The sequence below is a fragment of the Sceloporus occidentalis genome, unplaced genomic scaffold, assembly GCF_023333645.1.
Source record: "Sceloporus occidentalis isolate IW3139 unplaced genomic scaffold, rSceOcc1.0.p SCAF_10, whole genome shotgun sequence".
Lineage (NCBI taxonomy): Eukaryota > Metazoa > Chordata > Lepidosauria > Squamata > Phrynosomatidae > Sceloporus > Sceloporus occidentalis.
The window spans coordinates 26,517,510-26,538,273 of NW_028316990.1; the positions used below are offsets into that span (position 1 = coordinate 26,517,510).

Genomic DNA, 20,764 nt, shown 5'->3' on the forward strand with positions numbered 1-20,764 from the left:
TACCTTCTCTACAATAAATTTTTGTTTTACAATAGCTGTTGTTGAGGATTGGTTTAGAATACTCAAGTATCACAAAAAGGACAGAGGACCAGTCTGAAGGATCTGGGGGAAATAAAGAAAGGATGAATTGAGGGGTCTGGGACAACTCAATCAAAAGCAAGGGGATGCATGGAATAGAGGGACAAACAGCTACTTAGCAGCAGCAGTAGTGATGGGTGACACTGATGTGAGATCTCACTGAGAGAACAGAGGTAACACCATAGCTAACACACGTTGGCACTGCACAAAGGGATGGCAAAGGTGAACCTCCTTGTGAGATCCTTTCACTAAGAAAACTCTGCAATGAGATAGACCCAGATGAAACTAAAGGAAGGACTAGTACACAGACAGAGAGGTAGGAAAGAGCAATACTGGGAGATCACAACAGAGAGCTGATGAAGGGCTTAGAGAAACTCAAAGACAGGGATTGAAACAGCAGACATGATCAACAAGGCAAAGCTTGTCCAAGGCAGCACTCCACGTATTATAAGAATGTGGAATGTGAGAAGCATGACCCAGGGGAAGCTAGCCTTAGGTCCAAAACACACTGCAGAAATAACCCACTTTGAGATCACTTTAATTGCCCTGGGTGAATGCTAGGGAATTCTGGGAACTGTAGTTTTGTGAAACATTTAGCCTTCTCTATCCAGAGAGCTCTGGTGCCACAATCATCTACAATTCCCTGGATTCCCTAGTACTGAGCTAGAGCAGATAAAGCGGTCTCAAACTGGATTATTTCTCCAGTGTGCTTTGGACCACAGTCAAAAAAAGTAAATGGAACACATAAACATAGCAATATTGGGAGTAAGCAAGCTAAAATGGACAGTTCTCATACAGTGATCAGAAAGGAGACTGCATCCAAGAAACAAGAAGACTAGGAATGGGGAGAGCACAGCGATCAAAGGACTAGACTAGATCCTAAAGCAGTGATGGCGAACCTATGACACGCGTGTCAGTGCTGACACGCGTAGCCATTTGGGGTGACACGTGGCGGCCCCCGGGACAAACCTGCTTTTGGGGGGCCCCTGCCCGCCCCTGCCCGGTTCCCCCCAATTGGGGCCTTTGTCCCGGGCCCAGCCTCCGGGCCGGGCACGCTCATGCGGCCATTACCGCGGCCACTAACGCGGCTGGCCGGCCACCCACCTCCTCCTCCTCCATGGCCGTGCTGCGCTGCCCTCCGCCTCCACCGCTCCTCCTCCACCTCCCCCCGAGCGCAGCTGCTGCACAGCCCGCGGCGCTTGCCTGGGCCACGGCCGGCAGCAGTGCGCGCTCGCCCCTTTTGCGCGCTCGCGCGTGGGGCTTAAGGGGCAGCACTCGCCTCCTAAGCCTTCTGGCCAATGGCAGACGAGCAGGGGCTGGCCTAGTTTCCAGCCCCAGTCTGCCATTGGCCAGTGTCAGGAGCCTTGGAGGAGGCAAAGGAGGAGGAGGCGACGGCGGCAATAGCAAAGGGTAGGTAGATAGATAGGTAGGTAGGTAGGTAGGTAGGAGGGAGGGAGGGAGGGAGGGAAAGAGGGGAGGAGGGGGATTTTGTTCCCAATGGTGGTGCGCGTGCACGTGCGCCGCCATTGGGGACAATGGGACTTGAGCATACGCGGATTTTGGTATACGCGAGGGAGGTCCGGAACGGATCCCCCGCGTATACCGAGGGCCCACTGTATATACAACCCAGCCTTGATATTTTATTTTATTTTATTTTATTATTTTATTTTTAAATATATAAAACCCAGCCTTGGTATTTTACTTTATTTTATTTTATTTTATTTTGTTTTTAACATACAGTGGAACCTCGCCATACGCGGGGGATCCATTCCGGATCCCGCCGCGTATGGCGATTTCCGCCTATGCTCGAGCCCCACTGTAAACAATAGGGCTCGTGCACGGCGGCGCGGAGGTGCGCGGGGCACAACGGGCGCGCGCGCGGCACAACAGGCACGCGCGCCCATTCAACTGAATGGGACGTGGTGCCCCTTCCGCCCCGCGCGCGCGCTGCGGCTTAAGCACATATGCTCAAGGCCACGTATGGCGCGCCCGCCTATGGCGAGGTTCCACTGTATATACAACCCAGCCTTGGTATTTTATTTTATTTTATTTTTAAATATATTCAACCCAGCCTTGGTATTTTATATTATTTTATTTTTGTTATTAAATAACAAAGTGTCCTCCATTTTGACCATGTCTAAGAAACATGCATTTATATTAACATTTTTTAAAAAATCATTATTTTTGGCGTGTCCTCCATTTTTCAAAAAATGTGTCCTACATTTGTAAATTATGTTTTTTTGTCGAAGTGACACACCACGCGAGTTATGCTCGATTTTTTGCCGAATTTTGACACACCACGCCGAAAAGGTTGCCCATCACTGTCCTAAAGAGTAAAGATAAGCAACTGAGCACTAAAGTTAGGACCATCCAATCCACTGTATTCCCATCACCATGTACGAATGTGAAAGCAGGACAGTGAAGAAAGCGGATAAAAAGAAAATCAGCTCTCTTGACCTTGGTGCTGGAGAAGAATGCCAAAAAGACAAAGAAATGGGTTTGTTTGAACAGATCAAGCCTGAACTCCCTTGAAGCCAAGATGATCAAATTGAGGCTGTTGTATCTTGACCACATCCTAAGACATGACTCATTGGAAAAGACAATAGTGCTAGGAGATGTAGAAGACAGTAGAAAGAGAAGATGACTGCATGCTGGAGGGCTAGACTCAATTAGGGAGGCCATGGGCCTGGATCTACAAAACCTAAGCAGATAGCGGGGGCTTGGAGATGTCTCATACACAGGGTTGCTGTGAACTGAGGTAGATTCAAGGGTCCAAAACACACTGCGGAAATAAAAAAGAGCATTTTCTCTGAAAACAAAGTAAGAAAGTAACAGTAGTTTTAACAGACCTATACAAAGGTTACTATCATAACTGATATGAGAAAGAGATCTTACCAGAGGAGAAAGCACAGCAATGCCATTGAAATGAATACATGAAATATGTTTGTGCTGAGTAGGTGGGGAAGTTCCTCTCCAGGCTGACTCTCCTTGGATCAGATCAAGCTGTCTCTTGCAGAACATCTCATAGACCTCCATTTCAATTTGGTTGGGCTAAATGGAGAGAGAATGCTTTGTTCGTCAACAAATCCAGAACTGAGACTCAGACTAGCAAAACGCTATACGGCTGCTAGGTTATGTCCTTGCCCTTTCGGTGAACACAACTACTGGTTTACAACTTTCAGTGTCAGATGTTGCCCAAGGGACTGTAGTCTTTTTGTAAAGCTAAGGAAACTATGCAGGAATACCTCGTCCTTTCCAAAGCATTCATAGAAAGGAGATGTTATGTATCAAAAGGATAGACTTGGGGTTGCATGTTCCCATGCCATCAGACATTCAGGGACTCATAGTAGGAGTAACTGATCAGGAATAGAGTAGGCCAACAGTTCCCTTGGCATCAGCTGGGCTTTGGTTCCAGGACTCCCCATGGATACCAAAATCCACAGATGCTCAAGTCCCATTATATTTAATGGCACAGTAGAACAAAATCCAAGTTTGCTTTTGGGAATTATTGTGTTGGTGTTGTTTTTTTACTACTTTCAAGCTATGGGTGGTTGCATCCGTGGATAAGGAATCTGTGGATGTGCTGGGATCCATGGCCCAAAACCTCTGGAAGCTGTGGGAAAGTAGCCTGTTCTAGATGCATATATAAATAACAACGGCCACTCTCATGACCTCTCAATCTATATAAGAATCATCGCCCCTGTTTAATAAACTCTTCCCATCCATGTGTCCAGCATGATCTATCCATTTCCCTATGAAACCCTTCCAATACTGTTCAGCTGATCAATGAATAATGGAATCTCATCTGAAAACCTATGGCAGGTTGTCACAACAAGAGAGTTAACGTCACAGAAGGCTCTCATGAATGTTTAAAGCTCAAATTTAGTGTCCATTTACTTCATCCGCACACAACGCACAAATGATCAGCCATTTGGTAAGATCAGCAGATATATATATATATATATATATATACACACACAGACACACACACACACACACACACACACTATTCCATATATATATATATATATATGGAATAGTGTGTGTGTGTCTGTGTGTGTATATATATATATATATATATATATAGCTGCTGATCTTACCAAATATATTTATAATAGTCTTATAGATATGATATATATTAGATACATGTATTCAATAGTTTTATGGATATAATATATCTATAATATAAAATAGTTTTATAGATATGATATATATTATATTCTAATATATAATATATGTTTATAATAGTCTTATGATATATTATATATATATATATATATATATAACTAGATATATGTATATAATAGTTTTATAGATATAATATATGTATAATATAAAATAGTTTTATAGGTATGATATTATATATATATATATATATATATATAATATCATACCTATAAAACTATTTTATATTATAGGTATATCTATAAAACTATTATATACATATATCTAATTATACATACATATATATATATATATATGTATATATAATATAAAATAAAACTATACATAATTAGGTATAATGGACATATAACTAAAACAATGTTTGAAAGAAGCTTAAGGGGAAGAAAGGCGAGGCCGACTCTGGAGTGACCGGGGGCTGGCTGCCTGGCTCCGGGGGCAGAGTGCCTGAGGGGTGCCTGGTGGCCAGAGAGGGCTGCTGCTGCTGCCGCTGCTGCCCCCGGGAGCCTTGTGGAGGGAGAGGGCCCTTCCTTCCTGCCGCTCCGGCCCGGCCTCGCCTGGCCTCTCGCTGCTCACCTCCTCCGCCCGGCGCCTAGTCTAGTCCTCTGCCTCCCTCTGCGCCTTGAGGACGAGGCCCCTTCCCTCCGCACTCCGCGGCCTCGGCTTCTGGGAGGAGGCAGGCAGGCAGCAGCCGTTGCAGCGGAGGAGGAGGAGGAGGCCCCGTTCCTAGGTTACCACAGTAAAGTAAAATAAGAACTACGCCTCTCAGAAGGCAAAGGCGCGCCACGGGGCTGGGCAGCCTGCGCTTTGCATGATGGGAGTTGTAGTTCTGCTTGCTGAGGGGTTTCCCCCCCCCCTCTCTCTCTCTCTCTCTCTCTCTCTCTCTCTCTCTCTATCTATCTATCTATATCTATCTCTGCATATGTTTTAACTCAGGAGGAATCATAGATTACCGCACTACACTTTTGACAGCTTCCCTTCCCTTGATCTAGACACTGTACTTCCATTGATGCAGCTTAGAATCGCATTGGCCTTGTTAGCTGCAGCATCACACTGTTCACTCATGTTCAGTTTATGGTCTACTTGGACTCCCAGATCCCTTTCACACGTAGAAGTCTCCTTAAACCAGGTGTCTCCCATGATCCCACATCTGTGCATTTCATTTCTCTGCCGTATCATACATTTCTCCCTGTTTGAAGTTCATTTTGTTAGCTTTGGCCCAGCTTTCTAGTCTATTCAGGCCGTAGCCTTGAGCCAGGGCAGTTAAAGCGGTGCCAAACCGGGTTATTTCTACAGCCTTTGTTCGCTCAGATGTTTTTGGACTCCAACTCCCAGAAGCCCCAGCCAAGCTCGACTAGGCCAGGCATTGTGGGAACTGAAGTCCAAAACACCTGAGAGGCCCAAAGGGCGGGGCTTGAACTAAGCTCCGCCTCAGAACTCAGCCCCGATTTCTATTGGCTGAGGTCGAGGGGGTCGAGGACAGCGATTGGCTGAGCGTCCGGCGCCCTTGCAGGGGATTGTGACCGTTGGCGCTCGGCCTTCATTTTAAGGCGGGCGGCCGCCCGGGCGGCAGCAACCTCCGCTATGTTCTGCTACTCCGAAGGTTTGTTGGCCGCCTTCTCGGCGCTGCTGTTGGCGACGCTGGCGCTGAGCCGGAGCGCGGCGCTCTCCTGCCTCTTGGCGGGCGGCTTCTACTTGGCGCTGCGCCTCTTCAGCCTGGAGCCCGTCCCTCCGCAGCGAGCGCAGCTGGTGGTGCAGCCCCGCGGGAACCCCGCCCGCATCGCCCACCGCGGAGCCGGGCACGACGCCCCCGAGAACACGCTGGCCGCCATCAGGCAGGTCGGGAGCCAAACACAAAAAGCAATCCGCTTCGAGACCGCTTTAACTCAAGGCTATAGATAGTTTATATCTATAGGCAGGTTTATAATCGATCTGCGTTATTCCCAATGTAATTGGAATATAAAGCATACCTTCATGTTTAAAGAAAGGCTGGATGGCCATCTGTCAATGGGGATGCTTTGATTGAGAGTTCCTGCATGGCAGAAGAAGGGGCTGGACTGGATCAGGGCCCTTTTTGGGGTCTCTTCCAATGCTATGATTCTACTCTAGGAAGGATAGTGTCTCCTTCCTTGGAGGGCTTTAAACAGAGGCTGGATGGCCATATCATGTCAATGGGGATGCTTTGATTGAGAGTTCCTGCATGGCAGAATGGGGATGGACTGGATCAGGGCCCTTCTTGGGGTCTCTTCCAGCTCTACGATTCTATGTGTTTGTTTATTAAGGCAGCAGAGAACGGCGCAACCGGTGTGGAGATTGACCTCGAGTTCACTGCCGATGGCGTCCCCGTCTTGATGCACGACAGCACCGTGGACAGGACCACGGACGGGACGGGGAACTTACGCGATTTGACCTTCGCTGAGATTAGGCGGTTTAATCCCTCTGCGAAACATAAATTATGGTACGTGAGGAAGGCATAAAACGCGGCCGTTCATGTGGTGAAATGTGGCATTTCTGTCAATGTTTCCTTTCGTCGTCTTGCCACCTTATGAGCCCTGATGCGTTTTGTGGTTGTGTGCCTTCAAGCCCTTTCCAGCTTAAGGCAAACTTAAAGCAAACCTTATCATGTTTTAGGAAGTCAAAGGCTTTCATGACTGGCATCCATAGTTTTTTGTGGGTCTTTTGGGCTATATGGCCATGTTCTAGAAGAGTTTCGTCCTGACGTTTCAGCTGCATCTGTGGCTTTGGCATCTTCAGAGAATGCTGATCTGGAAGAGAGTGGATACACACACACACACACACACACACACACACACACACTGTGTGATCTGGGTGAGGAGGAGTAATTCCCATGTTAATCTGTGTATTGTTCCTAGAGGGTATTGATTGTATTGACTGCCTGGCCATCAACAATAGAATAATACACAGATTAACATGGGAATCACTCTTCCTTAACCAGGATGCTATACACATACACACACACACACCCAACTCTCTTCCATGCCAGCGTTCTCTGAAGATGCCAGCCACAGATGCTGGCGAAACGTCAGGAAGAAACTCTTCTAGAACATGGCCACAGAGCCCAAAAAACCCATAAGATACTATCATGTTTTGTTTTGCTTTTCCAGATTTGTACAGGAAGGATTGCCTTTGCCTCCTTCTGAGGCCAAGAGTGTGACTTGTTCGGTGTCAGGCAATGAGTCCTCATGGCCGAGCGGGGATTTGAACCCCAGGCTCCAGAGTCATAGTCCAATGCTCAAACCATTACACCTCACCTATGCGTATTTATATAGGGGGGGGGGGGGACCCCCACAGAAGTCATTAAGAACTACCCTCAATGAATACATAGCTAGTCACATTCTCTTTCTGCCTGACAGAAGGTGTAGCAGAAGAGTGTTCCTTCTTGGAGAAAGGGTGGGATACAAATAGTTTCTGCTTACAACCAAATTCATTCTCACTTCCAGTATTATATATAACTATAAGGTGTGCTTTTGCGTCTAAACACATGGCATTTGGGAGGATATACCACAGGTTGAGTCTTATCTGAAAGTCCAAAATATTCCAAAAACCAAAACTCCTTACAATGGATGGTTGAGATAGTGGCGCCTTTGCTTTCAGTATACACAAACTTTCTTTCATGCTATTAAAAATATGGTATAAAATTACCTTCAGGCTATGTATATAAGGTGTATATAAAACATAAGAGCCAGTACAGACAGGCCAAAATAAAGCTGCTTCAGGTCACTTTGGAGGTGTGCTGTTTAAATGATGCATGCGTCCTAAGAGGCCGGAAGCCACACCAAAGCCACATTCCAGTGGCTTTGGCGCAGCTTCTGGCCTCTTAAGATGTGTGAGTCATTTAAAGAGCACACCTCCAAAGTGAACGCAGCTTTATTTTGGCCTGTCTGTATGGGCCCATAAATGAAGTTTGTGTTTAGACTTGGGTCTTGGGTCCCATCTCCAATATATCTCATTATGTAGATAAATACAAATATAAGTATTCCAAAACTCCAAAAAAAAATTCAAATTTCAAAACACTTCCAATACCATTTCAAATCAGGGATATTCAAGCTGTACGTAAGTTAGGACAGTTCATGTATTTGGTACAAAAAGACCCTTGCTTTCTGGTATAATTTTAGTTTTTTCACATGTCAGGTTGTTGTTCATACACTCACTTCTTGACCTGAACAAGAAATGTTTCTCACTTCCAGTCTTATGACACTTTAAAGTCTAAGCAGTGTCTTGTGTCAAGTACCTTAAGTGTCCTTAAGGTACTTGAAGTATATTTTTAGATTGAGGTTCATGGAAGTATTTGCACTTCTTCTGAATAGGACATTTTCTTGTTGGAACGCTCACCGCTGAAATGTTCATTTTTTCCCCCTGTACAGGAGGGATTATCGTGGAGAGAAAATACCAACCCTGAAAGAAGCTGTTTTGGAAAGTATGCATTATGACCTTATCATCTACTTTGATGTTAAAGGCCATGCAGATCAGGTACCCTTTTGTCATAGTGCGCTAAAGCCTCACATACTTGGGGGAAACACATGGCAGAGGACTTTCACTTGACTCTCTGTACAAGATGGAGATCTTTCTTGAACAATATTTGATGCAGTTTCTTGTGCTGCTTCTTTTCAGCCTTTGTTGGGGCCACTGAGCATCATAAGTGATACTTATGTCATTCATTATATTTTATGACAATACAGTAATAGATAATTCAAAGCAATGTGTGAAAAAGTAATTAAAAAAACTCCAAATGCATATTATATTCTCTTACATGTCGGGATGGTGGAAATTGATATCCACTTTCTCTGTTCCAAAACTTGATAACCTTAAGCTTGATTCATAGTAGATCACATGGAGATATAGAATTGCTTTATATAGAGAGACGTGTGGTTTATTGAATCTAGCACCATTTGCTCTAAAAGACAGTAGCTCACTGCCAAACCAAGATCAGGCCTACCTGAAATAATTTTAAGGGGTAATGTCAAGAGTTGATTCATGTACTGAAAACCATGTACTCCACTACCAAACTACAGGTCCTTCTTTAAATCTGTCTCTCCAGTTTAACTTAGGGTGCATGTCTAAAAGCATGTTTTCCACTAAACTACAGCCCCACACAGACAGGCCAAAATAAAGCTGCTTCGGGTCACTTTGGAGGTATGCTGTTTAAATGATGCATGTGTACTAAGAGTCCAGAAGCCGTGCCAAAGCCATGATCCAGTCTTAAGGACTGGAGCTCAGCTTTAGTGCAGCTTCTGGACTCTTAGGACGCATGCATAATTTAAACAGCATGCCTCCAAAGTGACCCGAAGCAGCTTTATTTTGGCCTGTCTGTATGGGGCCTACATTAGCGTTTTCAGCTCCACCCTCCTGGCCTGGTGTGCTGTGTTTCCCAAGCTACTCATTTTTGACTTGTTGCACATATTGTAAGCGAGCAACTTGAGTTAACAGACATCCTCTAAACTAGAGAGACTATCACACAGACTTTAAATCCACTATTAAAACTAGAGAATAGCACCTTTGGAAATACTTATTGTACAATGTCGTCTCTGTTTTGTTGTTGCTTTGAGGCATTATTAGGGCATTCCTTTTAATTGATGGGGAAAACACGTCAATAAGCTCACAACCGTGCTGTTGTACCATTAGTCCTCAGGTGTGAAACGTTGCTGCTATGGCAGTTCTGATATTGGTGGTTATGTACGTAAACAGGAAGCCGCATATGGTGCGCTCGCCTATGGAGTGGGCGCACTGTATTAATATATCTCTGGAACTGTGTTAAAAATAAAAACCCAAAAGGCATGCAGGATAGGTCCTATGAGAGTAAGGTGAAATTAAGGGGGAGTGCAGAAGAGAGTGCAAGGGAATGTCGATGGCAGAAACAGCCTCAGTCATCAACAACAAATGCCCCCATTTCATTCACTGATGCGACTGTGGCAAGAGCAGAGCTTGTGTGATAATGTCCTGCAAATGCTCGCAGTAGCTGTGTATCAAAATAAGGAGTGTAAAGCAGGTACAGTGCACCCCGCGTTGTATGCAAGCGTGTTTTACGTGGATTCCAGCATACGCTGGAAGCCACAACAGAAGTGAGGGAGGCGCGCAAGAGAAGGAAACAATGGCGTGCGCTCCTGCGGCATACACCCCGCACGCCGCCGCTGCGGGCATGAGCCCTGTTCATTTGAATGGGGCTTGAGCATCTGCGTTTTTTCCTTTACGCGGGAGGATCCAGAACGGATCCCCCGTGTAAGGGAAGGGCAAACTGTATATATTCCTTTCTATCTTCATTCTAACACTTACATTCATTTTTCAGTGCTTTACAGATCTTTCATGTAACTTATTTTGTGACAGGCAGTTACAGCTCTAAAACATCTTTACCTGGAATATCCTCGGCTGTACAATACTAGTGTCGTCTGCTCTTTCATGCCAGATGTTGTCTATAAGGTAAAGTTTCCATTTGGAATTGTATCATTACTTAATATTTGGTGAAGATTTTTACTTGGACAGTTTCAATGTTGCATACAAACATAAGTAGTATCTGTTACATATATGGATGCAGGGGAAGGTGGGCAATATATTATACTTAATTAGCCTTCAGCGTGTAATGACTTCTGGTGTTACTTAAACACTAGAAAATTTGGGAGACTGCTTTTCTTCATTTTTCGGTGCCAAAGAGGTAACTTTTATTTGAAGGCATTCAACTATTCACAAGTCTTCAATATGTTTATCTCTCTCCCTTGAAGAGAAACATTCAGATCATTCCTACGAGTGAAAATGTCAGCAATGTAAACCAGCATTTTGGTGACTTGCTGTGATTCCAATGCCGAAACCAGATCACATCCATGCTCCTCCAAAAAAACCTTTGATTTCCTGCTGAGGTTCAGATTAAAGCTTGTCCTCATGACAATCAACAGACAAAAAGAAAACTGAATACTCACTGCCCAGATTCTCACAAACTAGTTTGAAGATGTGATGGTTCAAAGCATGCCCCCTGATCCAGTTGATGATCTTCAGTATTAAGGATTTTCTTCAAATTTAGGGGCAATGTTTTTTATGTCAAAGCATGCTGCTGAAGAAAACAATGGGTAACTTGCAAGTCTGGAATCTTCTTTTTCATCAATACAGAAATGCCAGATTCATTTCCAAGCATTGTACATGTCCCATCAGTGCACAGAACCACCTACTACCACTTCTCAAAGCACACTGTCATCTGGCAGGGTGATGACTCGTAACTCACTCGTTACTCAAGCACATGAGCTTCTCTTTGTCTCACCTCCTGAAATTCCATCTCACACCCCCTGGGGATGCGGGCACCCCAGATTAAGAACCCTGCCTTAGATTGTTGGGTATGCAGACATGCGGAGTCTAACATACACACATGCAAAGTTGATGCATGTAGGCAGAAACGCCTAGCAGATGGTCTCTGGGAAGAGTTTGACTCCAAGCTGCACAGGAAAAATCCTCCCACGCAGACTGCTGCTTCTCTTGGAGAATGAATTGCAGGACAGCAAGAGTCATTCAATGAGCATTTTAATCTTGTTCCAAAGTATAGACGAAGATATACAGAGTATCTGTCTTGAATACTCACAGTGCTATACAGACAATCAAAGTGCTTTGCCAACAACCAACAATGGAGATTGTCCCTCTCCCTTATAATAATAATTTGTTTTATTTATATACCGCTATTCCAAAGATCATAGCGGTGAGCAGCAAGTAAGCTAATTAGCAAGTAAGCTAATTTGCCCCAACAGTCTGGGTACTCATTTTAGCGACCTCGGAAGGATGCAAGCCTGAGTCGAGCTTGGGCCCTTTTGCTGGTCTTGAACTCACAACCTTATGGTTTTGAGTGAATGGCTGCAGTACAGGCATTTAACCACTGCGCCACCAGGGCTCCTATATAGGTAGTCCTCTTGGAGTCATATGCCAGCCATGACTTGCACTATTGAAACCTGGCTAGTTTCATCCCCAGTGCATGTTGCATCAGCCTACCCATGATGTATAGCTCACCACTTGAACTATATGAACTCAGTTCTTGTTGCCTCCATTCTTGTAGTGGCCACATCCGTGTCATTTTCTAGATCAGGGTGCTTTGTGTCCTGACGCCTTTGTCCTTCTTCTGAATCTAAAGCTGATCTTCTTATGAGACCTGATAAGGTGCTAAATGCTGGAGTCATTTTGTTACCAGTCAGGCTTCCTAGGGCTTGGAAGCATAATTAGTTAAATTGTTTAACATGCTTTTGGTCACTTTTAGTCACTTTCAATCCCTTTTTTAATTTTCTAAACCAGTCAAATTGATTTTATGATATGACATCCTAGGCAGGGATGGGATATAAATATTTTAATAAATATTAGAGTCAAGATTGAAATCGCAAATGTCATTTCCAACACAGCATCTGAGTTTTAGACAAGATGCATTATTTATCCTAGTTTATTTCCTTTGTCTTTTAGATGAGACAAGCTGATAGGAATGTTATAACTGCTCTAACTCACAGACCATGGAGCTTTAGTCACTTTGGAGATGGGAAGCCTCGCTATGAATCCTTTTGGAAACACTATCTCATGATGGCATTGGATGTTGTTTTAGACTGGAGCATGCACAATTTTCTATGGCACTTATGTGGAGTTTCAGTTTTTCTGATACAGAAAAATTATGTTTCACAGTAAGTAGAAACCTTGACCTCAGATAATACAACTTTCAAAGGGTTGGGAGAAGAGTGTAGCCATACCTCAGAGTGAGTCTTTACAGAGATACCAAAACAGTGTATTTCAACCATAGGATTTATATTGAGCTATTGTAAAAAGTATGTGGCTATTTTACTCAAGGATGTGTTTAAATACCTTTTCATGTTTATAAGTACTATAAATGTTTCATTGTTCCTCTAATATCCTCTAAGTCAGTGCTAGTCAAAAGTGTGGCCCATGGACCAATGCTGATCCCTGAGGCATCAGCTGCCAGTCCCTCAAGTTTCTAGGAGAGAAACAGTGTGCCCAATTATAGTGCCAGTGCCTGGCATTCTGGGGGAAAGGACAAGTTTTTTACCTGTAACTGTAGTTCTTAAAGCGGTCATCAGTGAACTCACACACATGGGTTTTCTGAGCCTTCATTAGTGCTTTGGGTTACTTTGGAGGTATGCTGTTTAAATGATGCATGCATCCTAAGAATCCAGAGGCCAGACCAAAGCCACACTCCAGGCCTTAGTGTGGCATTGGAATGGCTTCCGGACTCTTAGGACGCATGCATAATTTAAACAGCATACCTCCAAAGTGACCCGAAGCAGCTTTATTTTGGCCTGTCTGTATGGGGCCTTTGTGTTTTATTCTAGTCACAATGTAGTCATCTTCTCACATCATTTTTTCTTGTCTCCTTTAGGGAGTATGTGCAACAGTGGTCATCTAAAGGAATTCAAGTTGTTGCTTGGACAGTGAACACATTTGCTGAAAAAATTTACTATGAAAATGTTCTCCAATGCAGCTATATCACTGATAGCTTAGTAGAGGACTGTGACCCTCACTATTAGTTCTGGCCTTACTGGATCCTTCTGTGTTTGCTTTATTAGGCAGACTGAAGTTCAAAACCACTGGAACATCTAGGATTCATAAGATCAAAGATGCACTGAAGTTCTTGAGATGGAATTATTACATCAGATTGCATCAGATTGTGTCCTTCCATCATGGATTAAGATTTTAACATTACAATAATTTCTAATCTTTAAAAAAATGGAAAATCTTGAAAAGATATAGCTGTAAGGCCTAAAGATCCCCCCCCCCCCCCCCCAATATATATTGAGTTATAGACTTGGGACAATATGTGTGCTGGATCTTCAGGGGATTTACACTTAGCCCAGAAAAGCAGCTTGAAAACAGCTTGATACTTGACTTTCACAAATCACTGATGTAACTTGAAACACATTAATTAGTTGGTACTTAGTAAAGGAACAGTAAGGAAGGGGGACACTTTATACTCCTTTAAGACAGAAACAGCTACAACCAGATTGTATCTTCTCCCACCTTGATGAGGCTGCAGTTGTCAAGGAAAACAAAACTATAATACTATGCAATGAGAAACAGCACAAAACCCAAGGTTTGTGATACAGATCTAGCACATTTTGAAACAGCATGCAAAGGGGTCTTGCAGGACCTTTGAGACTAACTGAAAGGCAGAAATTGATAGTAGACTTGAGCCTACGTGAGGAAAAAAAGCTCATGCTACCAACTTCTTTCAGTTAGTCTCAAAGGTGCTGCAAGATCTCTTTGCATATCGATTTTCCAGACTCACACAGCTATGTCTTTGAATTTTTAACTAGGTTTGTAAAGACTGTATTGTACTCAGGTTTGTGCCTTTTACCTTGCATAAAGGGCATTATGATATGTGCAGTTCCACTTGATTTCAAAGAAGCCACTCCTCTGGATGTGCAAGTCTGTGATTCAGGGTGACCTAAAGCTTATTGTGGAGTGCATACAAACCATACCTTACCGTTTCCCACATTGTTTGTCTATATGATTTATAGCCACGCGCAATGGAGTGTCCTGCCCTGCAAGAAAGTGTTGAGTGGGGCATGTTTCAATATACTGTCATAAAGGACACCCATCAGGAGATGTTGGTGTTAATGTTGGTTTCAAAGCATATTATGGTGAGTGTACATCCAATTTCTTGTAATTTCCATCTGGGTCATCATGCATTAAAATACCACAATGGTCTCGGTGGAACAGAATTATTAGTCAGATCAGACAATCTCATCCACTGATAAAGATATGATATGTTCTAATTAACATCTTGAGATGGAGGAGCATTTCAATGCTGGTCTCTCATTAAGTGTCATAAATAAGCTTTATATTGAACTTTTACATGAATAAGGAACTGGGCACAGAGAAAGTAACTGGCTTCTGCATTGCTCAGTTTTTGTTGTTTACAAGACGTGGGTACTTTGGGAACAGAGGATGGACCAGCTGGCAACCAAAAATGCTACTACTGTTGTACAGAAAAATAAAAGCATCCTCATCAGCTGATTTAAAGTATGCAGCTGCAAAGTCAGAGTTGCCACATTTGTTTTGTGCATGATGTGATTGTTACTCATTATCCTTTCCCCCGCCCACAACTGAATAGCAATCAAGAAATACATAATCAGACCTACATTTCTTATAAATTGCTGTTTAATTTTAAAAAATCTCACTAGAACAGCAAAAATAAAGCAAGTCAGGTAGATTGTAACAAACATTTGCAGAGCAAGCCTTGGCAATTCTCAAAAGGGAAGTTACAATAATCCACAATAAGAATTCTGTTGAAAATGTGTCTTTATCTCACCTACAAATCAAGCACTTTAGGAAAAGTAATTTTTGGTTTGGTGATGAGCTTCATCCTGTCATCAGTCTGTATTTTCAAAAATAAAGCAAAACTGCGTCAAGTTAAAGTGCCATTTTTGATACAAAAAAGGTTGGGTTATTTTTCCATTTAATGTCTGAAGTTGTATAGATCCTGTTAGTGCAAATACCAAAGTTCTGGATCAGAAGAGCTGCTTTTTTGCATCTTGCATCATGTGCTTTCTTCACCATCCATTTCCCATTCAGCCTCTTGCCTGGCTCTCAAAGCTAAAGCTAAAGTTTCCGAAATCCCAACATTTCTGGCTGACTGGCCATCCTCTCTAACCCCTGTAGCCAAAAGAAAGGCATGCTAAAGCAGTGGTATGATCATATTAAATACAAAACACTCCTAATCAGATTATGGACCGAGGAGGCGTTCTTTAATGTAAAGTGGCTGCATTTATGCTTCTGTCCTTGGTGATACACAGCCCCCTTGATTCACCTGCCACAACCCACACATATATTTGGACACCTGAGGATGAGAAGTAATCTATGGAGCCTTACTGCATGAGAAGAGAAAGGCAAAATATAACAGGCCATCTCCATCTCTTTGTAGCACTTCCTTCCTACCCTGAAAGATGTGGTAATAAAAGCATGCCTTTTGTTATGCTGGAAAAAAACAGTTTGACAAAAGGCACACTTTTATAACCATCTCCTTTGGGAAAAGAGTGGAGGTACTTTGACAGCATGAAGAGAGGTATGGAGGAAGCCACTATTATGCAATAATGGTCCAGATCCTGAAACTGCATGAAAAAGCTTACATGCAGCAAGAGCTACAGTTACTCATCCACATAAATGTGGAGCCAAGCGGAATCCTTCATCATTGCAGATTAGACTACAAGACAAATCCCCACAACCCTTTTCTATGCACTATATCTGTGGTTTTTGGGTTACCTCCTCCAAGTCCTTTGTATTCATAGATCTCAAGGCCAAAGTTATATTATTCATGCATGCTTAACCCATCATTTACATTAAAAAACAGAGTTTGGGACTCTGAGCTGGTTTCATGCTGAACATTTCATCATTTACTGTTTGTCCTCAGAGGTGTTTGTCAATTCTGCTGCTATTATTTAAAGATGAATATTTGGGTCTAGAGTTTCAGCTCCCTAAGAGAGTGTAATGTGTCTTGAACAAGGTGGCTTCAGACCTTACTCTAGTTAGAATCTAATGTTTGCAGACAGGGTTTGGCCCATGCATTTGGCCCTGCTTATGCCTCTATGAAGAATTATTTACGTGGAAGAGAAGTAGGTTTTCCAATTTTGATACCTGCCTAAGTATGCCTAGTTTGTTGCTTACCATGAGTGAAGCTGGTCATTTCAGATGTTCTGGCAGGCTAAAAGGGAAAGAGGTGTAACAATAATTTAACATGCTTACTTAAAAACACACACACACACAAATCAGGGATTTCTTAGTTTGACACATTTAAAACAAGCATGCTTTAGAATCTTTCATTTCCCCATGTTATCTAACCAGCCAGGAAACAGGTCAATCTCTCTGCTTCTATTTTATGCCAAATCAATTACAGAACGCATCTTAGTAACTTCTCACACCCCTTTTGGTATCTGAGCAAACTAAAGCAAAACTCTCATTTGAAGTAGTGAACAGAACAACTGCTGCTGACTGGTGTTTTAATGAAAGGACTGACAGATTTGGGTGAGGTATAAACAGCTGCCAGATAGGTTTTAATGCCCACATATGTATTACTGCTTACCAGGGGGGCTACCAAAGTCTCCCAAAATGAGGTTTTCTTGACAAGAACTATCCTTTATTACCATTATGCAAAAAGAAGATCATAGGAGAACTCCAGAATATGACCCCATCCCAAGGAACTATCATTACACAACTTCTAAACTCTACCCTGACAACTTCCCTCTCTTTTATGCTACCTAAACAGGTGGCACAGGTTTGGAAGGCTGCAAAGAAATGCACATGATTCACAATACAGTAACTGAACACAAGTGACCCAAAGTGTGTGCAATCTTACCACAGCATAGTCTCTTTCTGTTCTTGGAGAGCTCTCAATAGCGTTGGGCAATGGAAAACGCATTTGGTGGGCAGGCAGCTGGTGAGCAGATGAGTGTCTCTGGAAGAAAAAAATGCCAAGATCAGGTATACCTGGAATACTTAACTGGGTGTGAATGACTAGACACACAGTGTCCATTTTTGATCACACTTTGGACCTTGGTATTGTCTAAACTAACAAGTAGCACTTTGCCAAGGTTTCAGGCGTCTCCTAGCCCTACTTAGGAAAGCCAAGGACTAGATTTTCTGTAGGCAGAGCAAATGCCACTGAGGCATAGCCCTTTATTTTCTTCGGTTCAAGAATAATACTGTTGGGAGGTGCACATGTCTCGGGTCATGTTCCTTTTCCCCAGGGAATCTGACTTAGTGTCCTGAAAGGACATAAATATCTCCAGATATGAGATAGGAAGACCCTAAAATGCAGTGGGGGGGGGGGATGCACGCTATGCTAACAGAGGCACTCTTGGGGTCTTACAAGTTACAGGGTCAGTAGGCAAGGATGAGATGCTATACCTAGTATGCTTAAAGAGTGGGGCAAAGGAAGACCTCTGTGAATTTGCAAAAGGCACTGAAGTTACAAACAGAACTGCCCGATTCTACCTACTGCTCTTTCCATCACTGTAAACAGTGTCGCAAGAAAGATAAAGGGGGACTCAGTTTGTGGGAAATTCTTCCATCCTACATCAAGCTTTCTATATTTACTAGTCCCTTTATATGTTCCGTAGTATATATACATCAAGGAATAAAGGTGATTATCACGTTCTAGGCTAAGAGGCTAGCAAGGGATGCTGCCAAGATTTATCAAGGCCTAGCTGTAGGTAAATCAGGACCCTACACCACTCCCTGCTGTGTGCTGGATCAAGCCAACCGCTGCTTATATGAATTGGGTAACCTGAATCAAGGAGACTGCAGGGCTGTGAATTTAGTCCTAGTCCCCAAATCATACAAATATAAGAAGAGCAATCTTGGATCAGATAAATGGCCTATCTAGCTCAACATACTGTTTCTACAGTGGCCAACTAGAAGGACCAGAGTGTAATAGCAACCTCTTCCCTGTGTTTTCCCATATCATAACACAAACTATGCTGATACTGCAGACCCATCAAGCCACCCAGGACCTGCAGACTGACCTACACTACATGCATGGTAACCACTGCAAATACAAGCATGTCTTTGGTATGGTATGGTATGGTATGGTATGGTATGGTATGGTATGGTATGGTATGGTATGGTATGAAAATTGTTTTTTTAAAAGACTTATTTACAATGTAGGTTGCTATTTGGCACTATGTAGGTTCCCGAGTCCACTATCTCCATCGTCTGGCAACACTAAGGAACAACAATTATACTGCCTTCTGTACTTATATAAATGCAGAACTGACTAATTATTAAAATGGCTATAATCTGGGCCCCTTCAAGCAGAACTCACTGGAGTTTCCTGGCCCAGGAGCAGGTAGCTGGATCTAGACACTCCTTTAATTCCTTATCTGACATCAGTTTTGAGCACTGTGGGGAAATGACGCATTCTCAAATCCAGCCATCCATCATATTTTGGAATGCTGCCACTGTGTAGCCCTGCAAACCCCCCAGGATGCACTGAAAAAAGAGGGATCTGACCAGAATCCACTTTCCTCAAACTCCCTTCAAATCTAGACTTGGCCATGAAAATGATCTACTTTTATACAGTGATTAGAAAAAAGCCCATAGCCAGGCTGGGTAGGGATGATGTGAGCTGTAGTCCTGAACCTTTGGAGGGTATTAGCTTGGTTGCTACAAAAAATACATTATTTTGATTGTAGGAAGGAACATTTCTCCATTACTAACTGAAAAAGTATAGGCCTCACTTTCCAAGCCATGTGGTTTTCCAAATGCATGCATATGCACTCTGTACTGTATAGGGTGGGGGAAAGCCCTCTCTTGCCCCCTTTTATAATGAACAAAGCAACATTTCAAAAGCCTGTATTCCTGGAACTAACCTCTGGCTGCTCCCCCAGATCAGGGAGTTTAGATGCTTGTAGAGCATGCAACTTCTTCAACAGAAACATTTTATCTTTGCCTTCCTGCAAATCAAGAAACATCTGAATATTACAGGATGTAGAGAAGGAAAATATTCTAAATTTATACTTTGCATGGCATTGCTTTTCTCCTTCCTTACAAAATGGACCACGTTCAGGTCAAACCAGATATAACAATAAATGTACTTCTTAAACATTTAAGTGTACTTAAAAATGTGCCACTACTCTGAAGGAAAAGCAGCTGCATTGCTCCAGTCCAAAAACATATTGTCATTCACTCCAAAAATCACCTTCAAAGGAAAATAGCAGCTTAAGGAGGGACTGGGAGCAGACTAGAGCAACTCTGATTCTATGATTCTGTGAACTCTCCTCCTCTAATCCAATTCATCCCCCAAGTTCTCAGTGGGAACAGATACTTGTTGAGGTTTTGAAACTAGCCTGAGGACTGCAAGTGGTCCATCCTCAGAGCAGTCAAATAATTATATGGCTGCCATAAATTTCAATGCATTTTGAATTAGACAGGAGAATGGACATCACAGGGCCATGTGGATAGGGAAGGGGGTTGGGGAGGGAGGGAGAAAGACAGAGAGGGGGCAGACATAAAGAGAGATAAGCTTTATAGCAAGTACATTTCTATACCGCTTATCAGTGCACTTAAGCACTCCCTAAGCAGTTTACAAAGTGTAAACTAATTGCCCCCAAAAAGCTGGGTACTCATTTTAGCGACCTCCTCAGAAGGATGCAAGCCTGAGTTGTATGAAGATCAGCAAAACAAATGAAGAATCATAGAATTATACAAGCATGGTCAGGGCAAACCCTGTCTTCCAGAATACAAAAAGAACAAATCACGGCCCTCATTCATGTCTGATGCACAGACTCTGGGGTAGCAGCCCTTAAACAACTTACTTACATTGACAATCTGTTCTTGCAGTAGTTTAACCATTATTTTCCGTCCATCTATAATTTGCCAGTAGAGGTATGTGATAATCCTAAAACAGAGTTGAGAAATTAAAGACAGCTTTTTATTTATGTCTCATCTTCTTATTAACTGCTTAATTTTGTTAAAAGGTTAGGTTTTATTTTAATAATATTTTCTCTACCTGAATCTGAACAGATTC

The 20,764-nt window shown here is 42.9% G+C and overlaps 3 protein-coding genes across 9 annotated transcripts in view; 1 reads left to right on the plus strand and 2 right to left on the minus strand.

Annotated features, from left to right (window-relative positions):
* Positions 1-5,078, minus strand: part of LOC149306245 (centriolar coiled-coil protein of 110 kDa-like) — a 33,609-nt gene extending 28,531 nt beyond the window's left edge. Inside the window, exons 1-2 of one of the 3 annotated variants that reach the window (XM_089477133.1) lie at positions 4,837-5,078; positions 2,974-3,129 (exon numbers count right to left, since the gene is read on the minus strand). In XM_089477133.1, coding sequence (XP_089333259.1) covers positions 2,974-3,114 — 141 coding nt within the window. In that variant the 5' untranslated portion in view covers positions 3,115-3,129; positions 4,837-5,078. The remainder of the gene's footprint in view (positions 1-2,973; positions 3,130-4,836) is intronic. The other 2 variants (XM_089477130.1, XM_089477134.1) reach the window with 2 other exon arrangements.
* Positions 5,079-5,819: 741 nt separating this feature from the next.
* LOC149306246 (glycerophosphodiester phosphodiesterase 1-like) lies at positions 5,820-15,281 on the plus strand. Its single transcript, XM_089477117.1, has 6 exons — positions 5,820-6,099; positions 6,543-6,718; positions 8,646-8,751; positions 10,603-10,695; positions 12,700-12,911; positions 13,622-15,281. Exons 1-6 carry the CDS (start codon positions 5,845-5,847, stop codon positions 13,767-13,769), a joined length of 990 nt encoding a protein of 329 aa, XP_089333243.1. The 5' UTR covers positions 5,820-5,844; the 3' UTR covers positions 13,770-15,281.
* Positions 15,282-15,756: 475 nt separating this feature from the next.
* The window catches only part of LOC149306247 (transmembrane channel-like protein 5), a 60,355-nt gene continuing 55,347 nt past the window's right edge, over positions 15,757-20,764 (minus strand). For all 5 annotated transcript variants that reach the window (XM_089477114.1, XM_089477111.1, XM_089477116.1 and 2 more), the window contains 5 exons: positions 20,557-20,635; positions 19,608-19,691; positions 17,594-17,692; positions 16,906-16,942; positions 15,757-15,897 (listed from right to left, as the gene is read on the minus strand). In XM_089477114.1, the coding sequence (XP_089333240.1) occupies positions 15,782-15,897; positions 16,906-16,942; positions 17,594-17,692; positions 19,608-19,691; positions 20,557-20,635 (415 nt within the window). In that variant the 3' untranslated portion in view covers positions 15,757-15,781. The remainder of the gene's footprint in view (positions 15,898-16,905; positions 16,943-17,593; positions 17,693-19,607; positions 19,692-20,556; positions 20,636-20,764) is intronic.